The sequence below is a fragment of the Tricharina praecox genome, assembly GCF_024521635.1.
Source record: "Tricharina praecox strain CBS 144465 chromosome Unknown BZA05scaffold_10, whole genome shotgun sequence".
Taxonomy (NCBI): Eukaryota; Fungi; Ascomycota; class Pezizomycetes; order Pezizales; family Pyronemataceae; genus Tricharina; species Tricharina praecox.
Genome location: NW_026250412.1, coordinates 1,090,420 through 1,103,657, shown reverse-complemented (window position 1 = coordinate 1,103,657; position 13,238 = coordinate 1,090,420). Strand labels below are relative to the sequence as shown.

Here is a 13,238-nt window from a genome sequence, read left to right as displayed (position 1 = left end):
TCGCTGGACAAAACCCGAGCCGACGGTGGTAGTATGTATCCGTGGTGGCTGGCTAAGTACCCGTTCTTTAGGATGGATACCCTTCCGTTGGCTGCTGCTCTTGTGTCGACACGCTGGCATGACACGTAGATGCCTCGAACTGCGGACAGTCCCTGCTTGAGAATGAATCGATGAGCGTATGCAGGTACGAATGGAGTGATGTATGATACAAGGAGTCGAGCTGCGCCTCGACCGGCAGCTGATACTTTCCCTACTGCCGCTCATCCCCTGATTCCCGTTTGCTTGGTGTTCACGGATGGGCGTCTTTAGTTCCGTATGACTCGATCGGCCGGTCGGTCAGAGTAAGCAGTCTGAGTTTGTTTTCTCGAGTCCCAAGCGTCGCTGATCATGGTCCTGCAATACCGATCAAGCGGTATAAAATTCTCCCGGCGGTGCATGCCAAAGCTCCGACTGGTCATACATACTTAGAGCTCCAGTGGTGGTTATACCCATGCGCTCTCCATCACATGTATGGGAACCGTCTGTGCAGTACAGTATAGGGGTGACTGTTGAGCAGAATCCATGAATCTCGACGGCAACAAGACATCACTCGCTTTGTAACTTGCACATATTATCTTCCAGTATGGAAAATAAATCGCGTAGCTTGGGAGCCACACATTCAACTTTAGGAGTGCAGCTTGACTCCTGAGGCTTTTAAGTTTCCCGCCAGGATGGTGAAGGGTTTTGTTTCAGCTAGTTGAGTAAGGTCTGGCGCCGTGCATATAAAGTCACTCGCACGCGTTCGTCACGCCTATCCACTCAAGGGACTCACCCTTTGCGGACGGTTGGGCATAGTCTAGATAGGCTGCATGCGAAATAAATTGAAGATCTCTCCCTCTCTCAAACCCTTCGCGGATTTGGGAGCCCCCACTACCTCAGTCAGTACTTCACTAGGCCGCTACCATCCCCGTCGCTCGTATACCTGAGCCGCGGAATCCTGGAGGCAAGGTGGAAAGAGGCCATGGTGTGCGTGGGCGGAAGCCAAAGTAACCAACATAGAATGCAGGTACAGCCGGAAACCTTGTCAGATACCCGACCCGATCCCGGTCATAGCCCCCAAACGGTGCCTGGCCTTAAAGTTCTACGGTCTACCAGTTGAAGACAGGACACTACATCACCGGCCAATACCTTCAGGAGGTGAAGAGACGTCCCAGAGCACGATGCGATGCCGAGTGAAAGCTAAGAGAGCGAGAAGATAGACAGGTAGAGAGGAGATCAGCCGGGGACGAGGAGGGCGTTGAGGTTGAGGAGTTTGAGTTCACTGCCGCTGCTTCTCCTCACAACTTCCGACATTGCATCTCCTGATGAAGAGGCAGGGAGCGAGGCGTATTAGGGAGATTAGGGAGCCAAATCTATCTTTTCTTAGTATTATATCCTTGGTGCGCTGTACTTCTATCAGTGGGACTGGAGTCGGCGCTCGCCGGCGGGTCTATCTCCCAACGGCAGATATATTCTGTATATATAGAGGGGCACCCGCCCGGAGTAGAAGATGAAGCAAGCAAAAAAAACGGGCATTTCTTCCTACCAATCCTCCTGTCGATCTCAGTATATTTGACAAATTCCATGACACCCGTTCCAAAACATCACGTGCTTCACGAACGAGTGTTTTTCCATGATTTCGTGATGATCCTCCCTGCAAGTAATAATCTAGCTAGGCACTCCGGCAAAAACAAACGAAAAGAAAAGCAGCAACCCAGGTTTGAACCGCAGCAAAAGAGCGTCCTCCCCAAGGTTGCTATCCTTGTAACAGCTTGGGACCTTGGGGCATGCACCCCTCACCTTCCGGGAAATTCGCTACGACTGAGCCATGATCTCTGCTGGTGACTTCCTCGCTTTTGAAAATGTAACCCCCCTCCACAATCAGCACTTGCTACATCTCAGCATCACCACTAATTCCACAACACCCGTTCCAAAACCAAACATTACGTTTTGCAGCCGGATAGATTGCCAACCCCCTCCACGCCGCCGGCGGGGAGGGGGCCACACAGAGGAAAGACGAGGTAGATGATGGTCATCTATTCTGTGAAGGATGATGAAAGATAGATAGGGACAGAGAGGGGCCTTTCGGATAGCTTTTTAAGTTCGCCCCCCCCCCCCCCCCGCTGACTGCCGTAAACATGCACGGTAATTACATCCGTTTCCTCTCGTCGATAGCTCCTCCATCACTTCTGCCTCTCGCCGAGTCGGCGATACATATTTAGAGCTCCGCTGTAGCTATACCCATATGATATACATCACATGTATGGGCATTGGGGGCCGTCTATGTTGTATATAGGGGCGACTTTTGAGCGGAATCCATGAATCTACATACGAGGTCCGCGAAATATGACCCGAGTGATGATCCTGTGACTACACGGGAATCAACGGTAACAGCGATTGAGATCGAGATCGCAACCGCACCGTCCTCGAAGCCGAACGATGCACCAGCTGCAGGAGAAGATTTAGTTCTTCGGCGTGCATGCCCGCTCGCCACATCGAACGCCCACTACTACTTACCGCCCCCAGCAGCACCCAACCCGCACCAGGTCAATGTCGTTCTCTCGCACAGCGGCCAGAGCAACAGCATTTGGCCAATGGCGCATGCATGGCCGGAGGAAAGACCTTTGCTCTGAAAGGAAGAAGACCTTCGCGTATACCGTGGGGGTTTAATAAACCACGTTATATGCGTATAACTTGGGGCGGTAGTAGACCAAGTTATACCTTCTTTGGTTTTTTTGTTTCATCATCGCGAAACCGTCTGTAGCCCGGTTTCGGAGATTCTTGGGCCTTGGCCATGCATGTGGCATGTCTCTCACACATGCGATGCATGGCCAGGAGGAAAGACCTTTGCTCTCTCACAGCAAAGGAACAAAACCTACGCGTATAACTTGGAGGGGTAGTAGACCAGGTTATACGCGTAGAACTCGGAAGTTATAGTTTCTTTGTTTTTTTATTCCTCGTCAACACAAAACCGTCTGTCACCCGGTTTCGGAGAAGCCATCCACCGGGAGCAAGTCGGCTCTCACCCGACTTGGACTCCTGGCGGAAGGGGGAAAGAACTTCGCCGGCAGCAGAAGAGAGAACCCCGTCCTTGAATCTTTTCTGCTCAGCCTCGAGGGTTGGATCCGTCTCTTGCAATAGTCTACTTTGTAGACCGGTTGCACGGATTCCTCGGTTCCTCGCTACTCCGGCTGAGCAGGATAGTTCTGTAAGGTTATCCTGGAAGTAAAAAGCGGGGGAGAGAAAATGACGTACCTCGAGGATTGAGCTCCGGCTTAGATGGAAGGGAAGTAGGGATGGAGGGTGGAAAGGAAGGAAGGAAGGGTGAATAGGTAGCCGACGAGGAAAGGAAGCTGTGATGGTTGTAAAGAGAAGGAGAGAAGGAGGAGTAGAGGGGGGTTTTGTAGGCGTTTTAGGAGCCGCTAGGTTCCAAGCATTTTCGCCGCCGCCAAACAGCTAGACCCCACCAAAACTTGCTCGTCAGATGGGACGAGCGAGTAAACAAGACACGCCACTAGCTGGAGACTAGTCGAAGTCACCTCGCGCGTCGGCGGCTAAACTAGTCACTGTCACTGTCACGGCTCTTAATACCACCCACTGCAGCTGCTCCGCAGCGGCTACAGCAGTAACATTTGACTTGGGCGGGCATGCCTCTTACTCATGTCCGGGATTACAGAGATATTCAGACAACATGGAGTATTGGGGGGCCACGTTACTTCGTAGCCCGGCCGTGGTTGATGACTAATAAACAGGGACATGCCGGGAAGCAGCCTTGGATCGAGAGCGCAGACCGGTTAAGTGGATCAAGAAGCGGGAGGACGATCACGGTGCAACAGGCCAACCAAGCAATCACGAGAGCACTTGTTCAAGCATTGCTCACGGTTGAGAAGCCAGCAGAAAGCCTTGTGGGAGAAGGTTGGGAAGGTGACGAAGAGAAGGAAAGAGAGGTGATCGATAGCGGAATTGCTCGCCGATGAGTGGTGCAGCGATGCGATACTAGATTTTTTTAGGAACGACGGATGTAGGGAGGAGAGCTCCACTAGACCAAGAGGAGGAGGAGGAGGAGGAGAAGGAGGAGAAGGAGGAAATGCAATTAATGATTTAACAAAAAAAAAACGTGAGAATAGAAGAGACCTCGCCATAATATATACAGTAAGACGCGGTTGGCCAGCTGGCAACTAGGCCGTACGAGACTCGCAGCTGAGTATCTCTGGCATAGCATTTGGATTTATTTTTGTTCACATATCCTGGCGGAACCATCGAAGCCAGTGCCCGGAGGAGCATCCAAACAGGCAACACCGCAGCGTGGAATGGAAGAATCGTGCAGGCACTCCGATCTGGCGGGCGGTACTGCATCGTTGATCCAGTCCATGTTGGGTGGCACCTATCCAGCACGAAAAAACCCCCGCGAGGTCTAGTGGTCAACTACTTAGGCCATGCAATCGGCGAGAGGAGTCGGGGGAAGCTCTGGGTTCAACCCAGGGTGGAAGCCCCTGCTCTTGGGGTTTCCAAGCTACCCACATGGGTGGTGATGGTTTTTGTTTTTGTCGTGGCGGACGGGGCACACCATATCACTCGGAAGTGACTTAGGTATCACGTGATACTCTTTTAAGTGTTCGGCTTTTTTTTGTTCAATTATCAATTGCGTTCGATCTTAAGTAGCCGCATGCTCGATACCGTTTCCATAGTGCTCTCCACCCAAATCTCCCCGCGGTTTTCCTCGCACTGCCGGCTATGTAGGCGAGAATCCCTACGATAAACTTCATCATCGAGGGAATAAAGGAGGCAAAACGTACGGCGAGGAACCCAAATCTCCCCATCGAGGTAAGACGATATAAGAGACAGGTTCAAGACGAGACAGGCTATCCATGGACCTGACGCAAGCGGACGTACCTGGGTCCAAGAGTCTCCCCCTATGTAGGCGTTAGAGTTCGGCCGTGCCGCTGCCATTAGGGCAATGGCGCGGACCCAACAAAATACGCTGGTCACCGGGTTAGAGAGGTTAGGGGAGAGGTTGAAAAGCGGCGGCGGATATGGCAGCAGAAAGGGAGCGGAACGGGGAGGAGAGTCTCCGCTGTTTCTCCGCTAGGCCACGATCTCGTCGTCGGCAATATATTGGGTGAGAGTAACAGTGAGAGCCATGAGGAAGGCTCGGGGTGAGCAGGATCAGGAAGTGGCAGATCCAAGGGAACATAGAGATGAGTTACTAGACCAGCTAGCGGTAGCCTCGAGCGGGGTTGAGTGGGATGTGGGGATCTAAGTGGTTCGTTTGTTCCTTCTCTCCTTCTTCTCTGCCTCTCAACATCTGTGATTTCCTTAGTATGTTGCAAGAGAGGGCCTGGAGGGGAGCAAAAGCAAAACCCACACCGAGCTCGCGGTTAGCAGCCGGAGACAGTGGGGTGGAACCAGACATGTGATACAGCCATGATCTAGTAAGGTCGAATGCTATGGTGATTAAAGAAACAAAACATGGAGGCGAGAAGAAAAGAAATCACGCCATATTATCCTCAGTGAGAAGCGTGTCACCAGGTGTCCATTGTCCACAAGGCCCTCCGCGAATCGCGGCTGAGTATGATCTCCTGGTGGCATAGAAGCCAGCACCGCAGCACCGAAAAAGGCGATACTACAGCGTAAGATGGAGGAATTATCCATGCGCTCCGCCGTTGTTATTATTCATGGCGGGGCACCCACCACTTCATAATTTTCGAGTTCATGTTTCTAGCACCAAAAAACCGCCGCGTGGTCTAGTGGTCTAGGCTATGCAATCGGCGAGGGGCGCTGAGGGAAAGTCCCCGGTTCAAGACCGGGTGAATGCCTATGTATTCAACTCTTGGAGCTTCCAAGTTACCCAAATGGGTGGTGATGGTTTTTGTTTTTTTCATGGCGGACGGGGAACGCCATATCACTCGGAGGTAGCTATCACGTGACACGTTTTGCGCTGCTGCTGGCTGTGGAGGCGAGACGAGAAGAGACCCATATCGGGTGTCACGCTTCGAGGAGAGAAACGAACCCATCGTATTATCCCCAGTAATAAGTAAATTGTCGATCAGCCACCACCACCATGCCATACGTGACTCGCGGCCGAATATTCCTGGCATCGCATATTTATCCCCGTTCATCACCTTCACCATACAACATCCGTGTGGTGGAGCGAGAGGTAGGGTGAGAGGAGGACCTGTCGGCGGGCGAAAATTAAAGTGGTTAGTACTACGGAGCATCAACGTTGGTGGGAATCAACGCTGGTGGGAATCAACGCTGGTGGGAATCAACGCTGGTGGGAACCAACGTTGGCGGCCATGGCGGGGTCAACCGAGTGGTTCCGTCGTCATCGTCATCGTCTTCTTCTTCTTCTTTAGCGACCATCATATACCGAATAGAAGATCAACCTCCATATCTCCTCGTTCCTTTGTGTGTGCTCTCCTCTCGATCCTACCTCCGCCCTGGAGTGGTGTTGGCAAAAAAGCCGTCTGTAAAACCGCTGTTCTATCCCACGCCTTCCTTCATGGCATTTCCAGATGAAGAGGCAGCGGGCGAGACGAAGTAGGGAGCGGATTTTGTTTTTCCTAGTGTTCTTTCAATGGTGCACTCTACCTACTTGAATCGCTGGGACAGGCCAGGGAGCACGGCAGGGGAAGCCACACCAGGCCGCCCGCTGAAGGTTGAGTTGGAGTTTCTTTCTTTCTTTCCTTTTCTCTCTTTCTTACCGGTGTTCGACGAAGAGGGTTGATCGGGGAGGGTTGAGCGGAGAGTAATAGGGAACCGGTATCAAGCTGAGCGGCTGGTGACGCCGTGTAGGAACGGATATGTAGGCGGAATTCCGTTGTTGTTCTTTTCTGGCGCGGGGTGGCACCTACCAGTTTATATTTTTCAAATTCATGGTTCCAGTACGAAAAAACCCGCGTGGTCTAGTGGTCAACTACCTAGGCCATGCAATCGGCGAGGGGAGTCAAGGGAAGCTCTGAGTTTAACCCGGGGCGAAAGCCCCTGCTCTTGGGGTTCCAAGCTACCCACATGGGTGGTGATGGTTTTTGTTTTTGGAGTGACAGGTGGTGCACCGGACATCACTCGGCCGTCACCATCACGTGACACGCCTTGTCCTTCTGCTGCTGGCCGTGGAGGCGAGAAGAGGCCCAAACATAGGAAAGAAACAGAGAAAAAAGGATTATCTATAAACTCGTCTCCTAGCGTCTGGGCATTCGACGGCCATAAGCCCTTTCTGGGGTCATACTAAGGTCAAATGTAATGATTTTAAAAAAGAAAACACATTTGCTAAAGATAGATGAAGATGATTTATTCGATATAGCAATAATATCAACAGCAGCGACATCTCTATATCTTCAGACTTTCATTGTCTCGACAAAGGCTACCCTCTCAAGACGGCACTCGTCGCTCGGTCGCCCGTCCTCCGCACTACGGACCTTTATTCGAGCCATCATCTCGGCCGTCCAACGTTCGACAACCTCATCCCACCACCACCACCGACAACCACCCACTCCTCCACAGTTTTGCCAAGAAGTGGCGTACCTTTCCCTTTTCGGAATAAAATTCGACTTCACGCCCGTTCACGATGGGCAAGGTCCACAGGCACGCGAAGATCAAGGAGGGCCAGCCGGTGCACGTGCCGCGTCAGCGTCATCAGCGTCATCAGCGGTCAAGCAGCGTCGAACCCAGCAAGTTCGAGCCCGATCCGAAGTTCATGCTCAACGACGACAACCGGAAAGCCACCTGCATCGAGAACATGATCCGCCAGCTGTTGCAGATCCTCAGTTACGAAATCGGCGAAGCCGCGTACGACTTGGAGCGCTATGCAGCTGTCGACTGGAAAAACTTCCTTTGGGATAGCAAGAAGCCCAGAGGACCGGAATGGAAACCGCGATTGCACAGCACCGCGTTCGACTTCCACGACGAGACGAATGACAATATCGCGGTTGGAGTCGCGACTCTCTCGGAGGCCATCGCAGACCTCAAGAGCGATAACAAGCTTCTCTTGGAGGCTATGGCCGACCTCAAGAAGGACAACAAGCTTCTCGGCACCGACCTCGCTAGCCTTCGCATCGAGTCCCGGACGGCCAATGAAATGCACACGAAGCAAACCGAGGGCTTGAAGGCGCCGGTCAGCAGACCAGCGAACCCATGTGCTGGCTGGCCCTTGCCCTCAAGATGTATGGAAGTTAAGGAGGCCAAACCAGTGACGCCCAGACCAGTGAACCCTTCTTCGCTCTGGCCCTTGCCCTCAGGCCGTATGGACGTTGACGAGGCCAAACTAGCGGCGCCCAAGATGATCCCAGTCTGGGCCACCATCTCCGCAACGAGCGGCGCGGAATCGAGGAAGAGAAGCTCGGATGAGGTGTGTGGGTCGGAATCAATCAAGAATCCCCTGGATAAGGTGCGCAGGGCGTAATCAGTCAAGAATCCGTGGGCTCAGGTGCGCGGCGCGGAATCAACCAAGAGACCCTAGGATCAGGTGCGCGGCGCGGAATCGATCAAGAATCCCCGGGATCGGGTGCGCGAGGCGAAATCAATCAAGAATCTCTGGGATCAGGTGCACGGGGCGGAATCAACCAAGGGACCCTGGGATGAGGTGCGCGGGGCGGAACCGGTCATGAAAACCTGGGAGGAGGTGATATCACGCGCCTTCCGTCACCACAACAACCATGTGTTATCACTCGGTAAACGAGTGAGATGACGTGCAATCCCAAATTTGACTGCGATGGAAACCAACGCCATAACAAAAACCTTCACCACCCCCGGTAAGTAGGTGGCTTTGTGACCCCCACGGGTGTTGAGTTGGTGCTCAAATTGCTCCATTGCGTGCGTGGCATAATGGTAGAGTCTTGACCAGTAGGTAGTAGGTAGGCCCCGCGGAGGTTTTCCGTGTACGAGATGTAGGAGAACGATAATCGCCGGTTACGGCCTCGTCGGTGGTGGCCTAATAGTAGAGGATTGCCCTTCAATGGCACAGGCACCCCATCGGCTGCAGAGAATAGGTATCATCGCACACAGCCACTTGCTGCACTAATAAGACCTGTCTTTCTGAGTCATTCGGAAACGCAGTCCGGGAGGACGGAGGACGGAGGACGGAACTTGAAGAGTCCGACTAGAGTAGAGAGTCAGATACCGGTACCGGTGCACGAAAGGATTGGTTGCTGGTGGTGGTGCGTCCCACAGGTTATATCGACATTACGTGCGTGCGTACTAGAGTACACGAACCCTAGTTCTACTATCAGTAGCTTGTCAAGTACCACTGTGCACTTCCACACCGACGGGGCACCGATGCATATGGTGATCTCACATGACCATGACCCGGACCCATGGTCGTTATCGTTCAGGCTCCCAGGCTCCGCTACTTCAATGCATTTATATCTGCTCAGGCCTCAAGTATTATGCGTCTTAGATGGACGAATGGTGGAGATGTGGGACGAATCTCGAATATCGCGCTGTGTAGCTGGAGCACGAGGTGTCATTCGGTATGTACTAGGTACTACCAGGTAGGTATGGCAACACGACAGGCCGTGGAATCAGGCAGCAGTCATCTGAAGAACTAGTTACGAGGACGTAATATACTGCGATCTTACGTTACGAGTCGGTAGCTGGATAACCACATGAGGCGTACCTACTCCGCTTGTTTGGGACAGGATAGCCGCTTCCAGAATCTGCGTGTTCCCAGTCCCAGTCCCATGAATCTGCATGATTAGTTAGCAGTAGCACAGCGGACATCCATCAGGGTGCGAAATGTACCTACACGAGGTGACGAGGAAGTCGTCCGTACGTAGTCCGCAACATTGCCCGAACGGTCCCTTCCGTCACCAGTTAGTCGATCCCTGCTTCAAGAACATACACACCGCTGCATCCAGAAGGTGCACATTCCCGAGATAACAATACTGAACACTCGACCTCCGAGCGGCGAGACCCCCGGGGCGGACATGTCATACCGGTAGTGGGAATCTCCCAGTACTGCCCGCAATGGAAGATTCAAAGCGTTGTGTCACCACCACCATCACCGGGGGCATTCCTGTGTAGCGCTCGCACTGCAGCCTGCATTCCCGGCTGCGGTTCACCACGACCGGACTGGATATCCCAGCATTCTAGATTCTTCCCCACAATTCTCCCCCCCGCGTTGGACATGCCGAGGCTAGGATTGTCCCAGCAGCAGCAGGAGGAGGAGGAAGGAGGTATCGGAACCCATGGGTCCCGATAGTTCGTATCTATGTGTGTATATATATACTACAGAACTGCAGCTGCCCAGACTCCAGACTCCGGGCTCACCTGGATCAACCCAGCTCAGCCCAGCTCAACTAGCTACCGTTCTCGTCTCCTTCGATTGCCCTGCCCTGCCCTGCTTGGCGATTCTACTTTCCTCCCCCCCTCCCCCTTCCAAATGGCTGGCTCTATGAACGAAACGACGCCGTCGTCGTCGGGCGGCATCGTCAGCGATAGCGAGAAGTCGAGGGGCACGGCGGCGGTGGAGCATCCGCACCTCGAGAATGATCTGAGAGTTGATGGCGACGATGAGGACCATATCCATGAGCCACCGGTGGGTTGAGCCTGATAGAGTTCGGGGACGGGGGGATTGGGCTGATGGAGCGGAGTGATGAACCTGCAGATGACGTTCCGCCGCTTCATGTCATTCGTGGCTATGGCCTTTCTGTTTACCGGATCACAGATTCCTGTATATCTCTTCGGTCGGTGATTTGTTGTTGTTGTGGGTTTCCTGGTTTCTATTGCTGACATCGAATGCAGGTGGAGTTCCGCCCTACATCTACGTATGTACATTGCCATCTATCACTTTACGGGGGGTTTCATGCTGAAGCTCTGGGTGCTCTGAACAGCGCGATATCGGCGGTGCGGATAGATGGATCTGGTTTGTGGGTGATCCCCTGTCCGGCGTATATCCAAGTACCTGTCCTGACCGGCCAAAAGGTCCTCGCCAATCTACTCGCCTTGGCAGCGGTCTGTCCATTCGTCGGCAGTCTATCGGACCTAGTCGGACGTCGCTACGTTAGCTTGGTATGTCCAATATCATCAATCCACCCAAGATGACCGCATCTCGCTAATCGCTTTCCCTTCAGCTGGGTGCCGGGTTCCTGATTCTCGGCATGGTGGTTGCGAGTACTGCCAAAACCATGAATATTTTCATCTGCGGGATGACGCTTTCCGGTGCGTGAGGTTCCCCCTCGCCGGAGTTGGGAAGAATCACGAACTGATGCCGAATGCCCACAGGTGTTGGCGCGGGTATCAATGAGCTCACGGCACTCGCCGCGACCTCCGAGCTCGCCCCTACGCGGAAACGCGGGACATATGTCGCCGTGTGTAAGCAGTGCCTCGCTCCGTTCATCCCGCGATTCCGCTGACCCATCCATCTTCCGCAGTGATTTTCACCATAGTCCCATTCGCGCCTTCAGTGCTGTGGGCGCAATTGATTGCTAGCAGACATGGATGGCGCTACATCGGCCTGCTGTGTGGTGTGTGGGCGGCGATCGGCTTCTTCGCCACCCTGTTCTTCTACTTTCCGCCGCCGAGAGTCAATTCCACCGGCTTGACGAGACGCCAGATCCTCGCCCAGATCGATTGGGTCGGCGGTGTTCTGTCCATCGGTGGCATGGTGCTGTTTATGGCTGGACTGCAGTGGGGCGGGTATCAGGTACGGTGGCGGGCCTTCAGATACGTGAGAAAACGGAACTGACATGAGTAGTACTCCTGGACCTCCGAGCACGTCCTCGCCCCGCTGCTGCTCGGCGGGATGATGCTGATCGCCTTCTGCATCTGGGAGCTGTACGGGACGTCGCACCCGATGTTCCCGTCACGGCTGAAGCAGGAGCCGCGCGTGCTCGTGCTGACACTGATCATCACGTTCATCAGCGGCGCCAACTTCTTCTCCATCCTGATGTTCTGGCCCACGCAGGCGTTCAACGTCTACGGCCACGACCCCGTCCAGGTCGGCATCCGCGGCATCCCGGTGGGATTTGGCATCCTTGTCGGCGCGGTGCTCTGCCTCTGGCTGCTCAGCGTCTTCAGAGGGAGGAATAGAGAGCTGATGATTGTCTCCTCCGTACTCATGACCGCGGGTATACCCCGCCCACCCCCCTCCCACCACAACACGCACTAACACCAAACCCCCAGGCTGCGGCTCCCTCGCCGTCGCGCGCGTCGACAACCTGGGCACTCTGTGGGGGTTGCTGACGCTTGCGTCCCTCGGCATCGGCGGGATCGTCGTTCCCGCCTCAATAATGACTACCATAATCTGCCCGGACGACCTGATCGCCACCGTCGCGGCCCTCACGCTCGCAATCCGCGTGATCGGCGGCTCGATCGGGTACACGGTGTACTACAACGTGTTCATCCACAAGTTCACGGCGGCGGCGATCAAGTATGTTGGCGGCTCGATGTTTCAAATGGGGATCCGGAATACGACCGTGATAAGACACGCGATCGAGCTTACCGGCGAGGCGCTGCTAGAGGAGATTCTGCACCTGCCTGGCATCGATGGGAATAAGACGATACATGCCATTGTTGTTAGGGCGGGGCAATTGGCGTTTGCAGAGAGTTATAGGTATGTCTACCTGGCGAGTATTGCGTTTGGCGCGGTTAGTATCATAGCTGCCTGCTTTCTCGGAGATATTAGTAAGTATATGGATGATCATGTGGCGGTTATTATGCATTAGGAGGTGGTAGATAGTGGCTGGGAGTAGGAGGGGTGCGAGGGATATGTTTGGGTTGAATGTAATGAATTTCACTTCTGCAGGGCTTTGGGTGCCGTGTGACGAGATATGACGGTGGGCTATACTCTGCCCGCAATGAAGCCAGGTGCCTTGCTACCACTCCACCCAATCTCCAGCTGAAGTTTCACCACATCCTCCTCGACCCGTCCTGCCCAGTGCCGTTCACATCCGCACCCCCCACATCACCCCCAGCACCCACTGCCCAGCCCGCCCTTCAGACTCAGACTTCCCCCCGGGCTCTTTCCAAGTCCGCCGATTCCGGCGAAGCTTCCATTCCCTATGAATCGCAACACCGATACATCTTTGATCCCGAATAGCGCACCCGGCCAAGCGGGTTATACGCTTGCAGTCTCTTTGTTCTCCAATGATGGATCGTGCAGTTAACTATAGTTAATACCCACGTTGCTCGAGCCTTAAGATTCCGAGAATGCCTGGCTCGTGGTGCAGCATTCATCGATGATGCGGCAGGCTGGGCGCCGGGGCAGTAACCTCGATGCGGGA

At 53.9% G+C, this 13,238-nt stretch overlaps 2 protein-coding genes across 2 annotated transcripts; both read left to right on the top strand.

Moving 5' to 3' along the window:
* Nucleotides 1–7,585: 7,585 nt before the first annotated feature.
* Nucleotides 7,586–8,704, top strand: BZA05DRAFT_418366 (uncharacterized protein; the record flags this gene model as incomplete). Its single annotated transcript, XM_051485512.1, has 2 exons — nucleotides 7,586–8,365; nucleotides 8,477–8,704. 2 exons carry the CDS (start codon nucleotides 7,586–7,588, stop codon nucleotides 8,702–8,704), a joined length of 1,008 nt encoding a protein of 335 aa, XP_051340195.1.
* Nucleotides 8,705–10,396: 1,692 nt separating this feature from the next.
* On the top strand, nucleotides 10,397–12,680 carry BZA05DRAFT_444596 (putative MFS drug efflux pump; the record flags this gene model as incomplete). Its single annotated transcript, XM_051486919.1, has 10 exons — nucleotides 10,397–10,552; nucleotides 10,622–10,700; nucleotides 10,759–10,781; nucleotides 10,848–10,883; nucleotides 10,939–11,025; nucleotides 11,088–11,175; nucleotides 11,239–11,328; nucleotides 11,388–11,659; nucleotides 11,711–12,083; nucleotides 12,139–12,680. 10 exons carry the CDS (start codon nucleotides 10,397–10,399, stop codon nucleotides 12,678–12,680), a joined length of 1,746 nt encoding a protein of 581 aa, XP_051340194.1.
* Nucleotides 12,681–13,238: the final 558 nt, after the last annotated feature.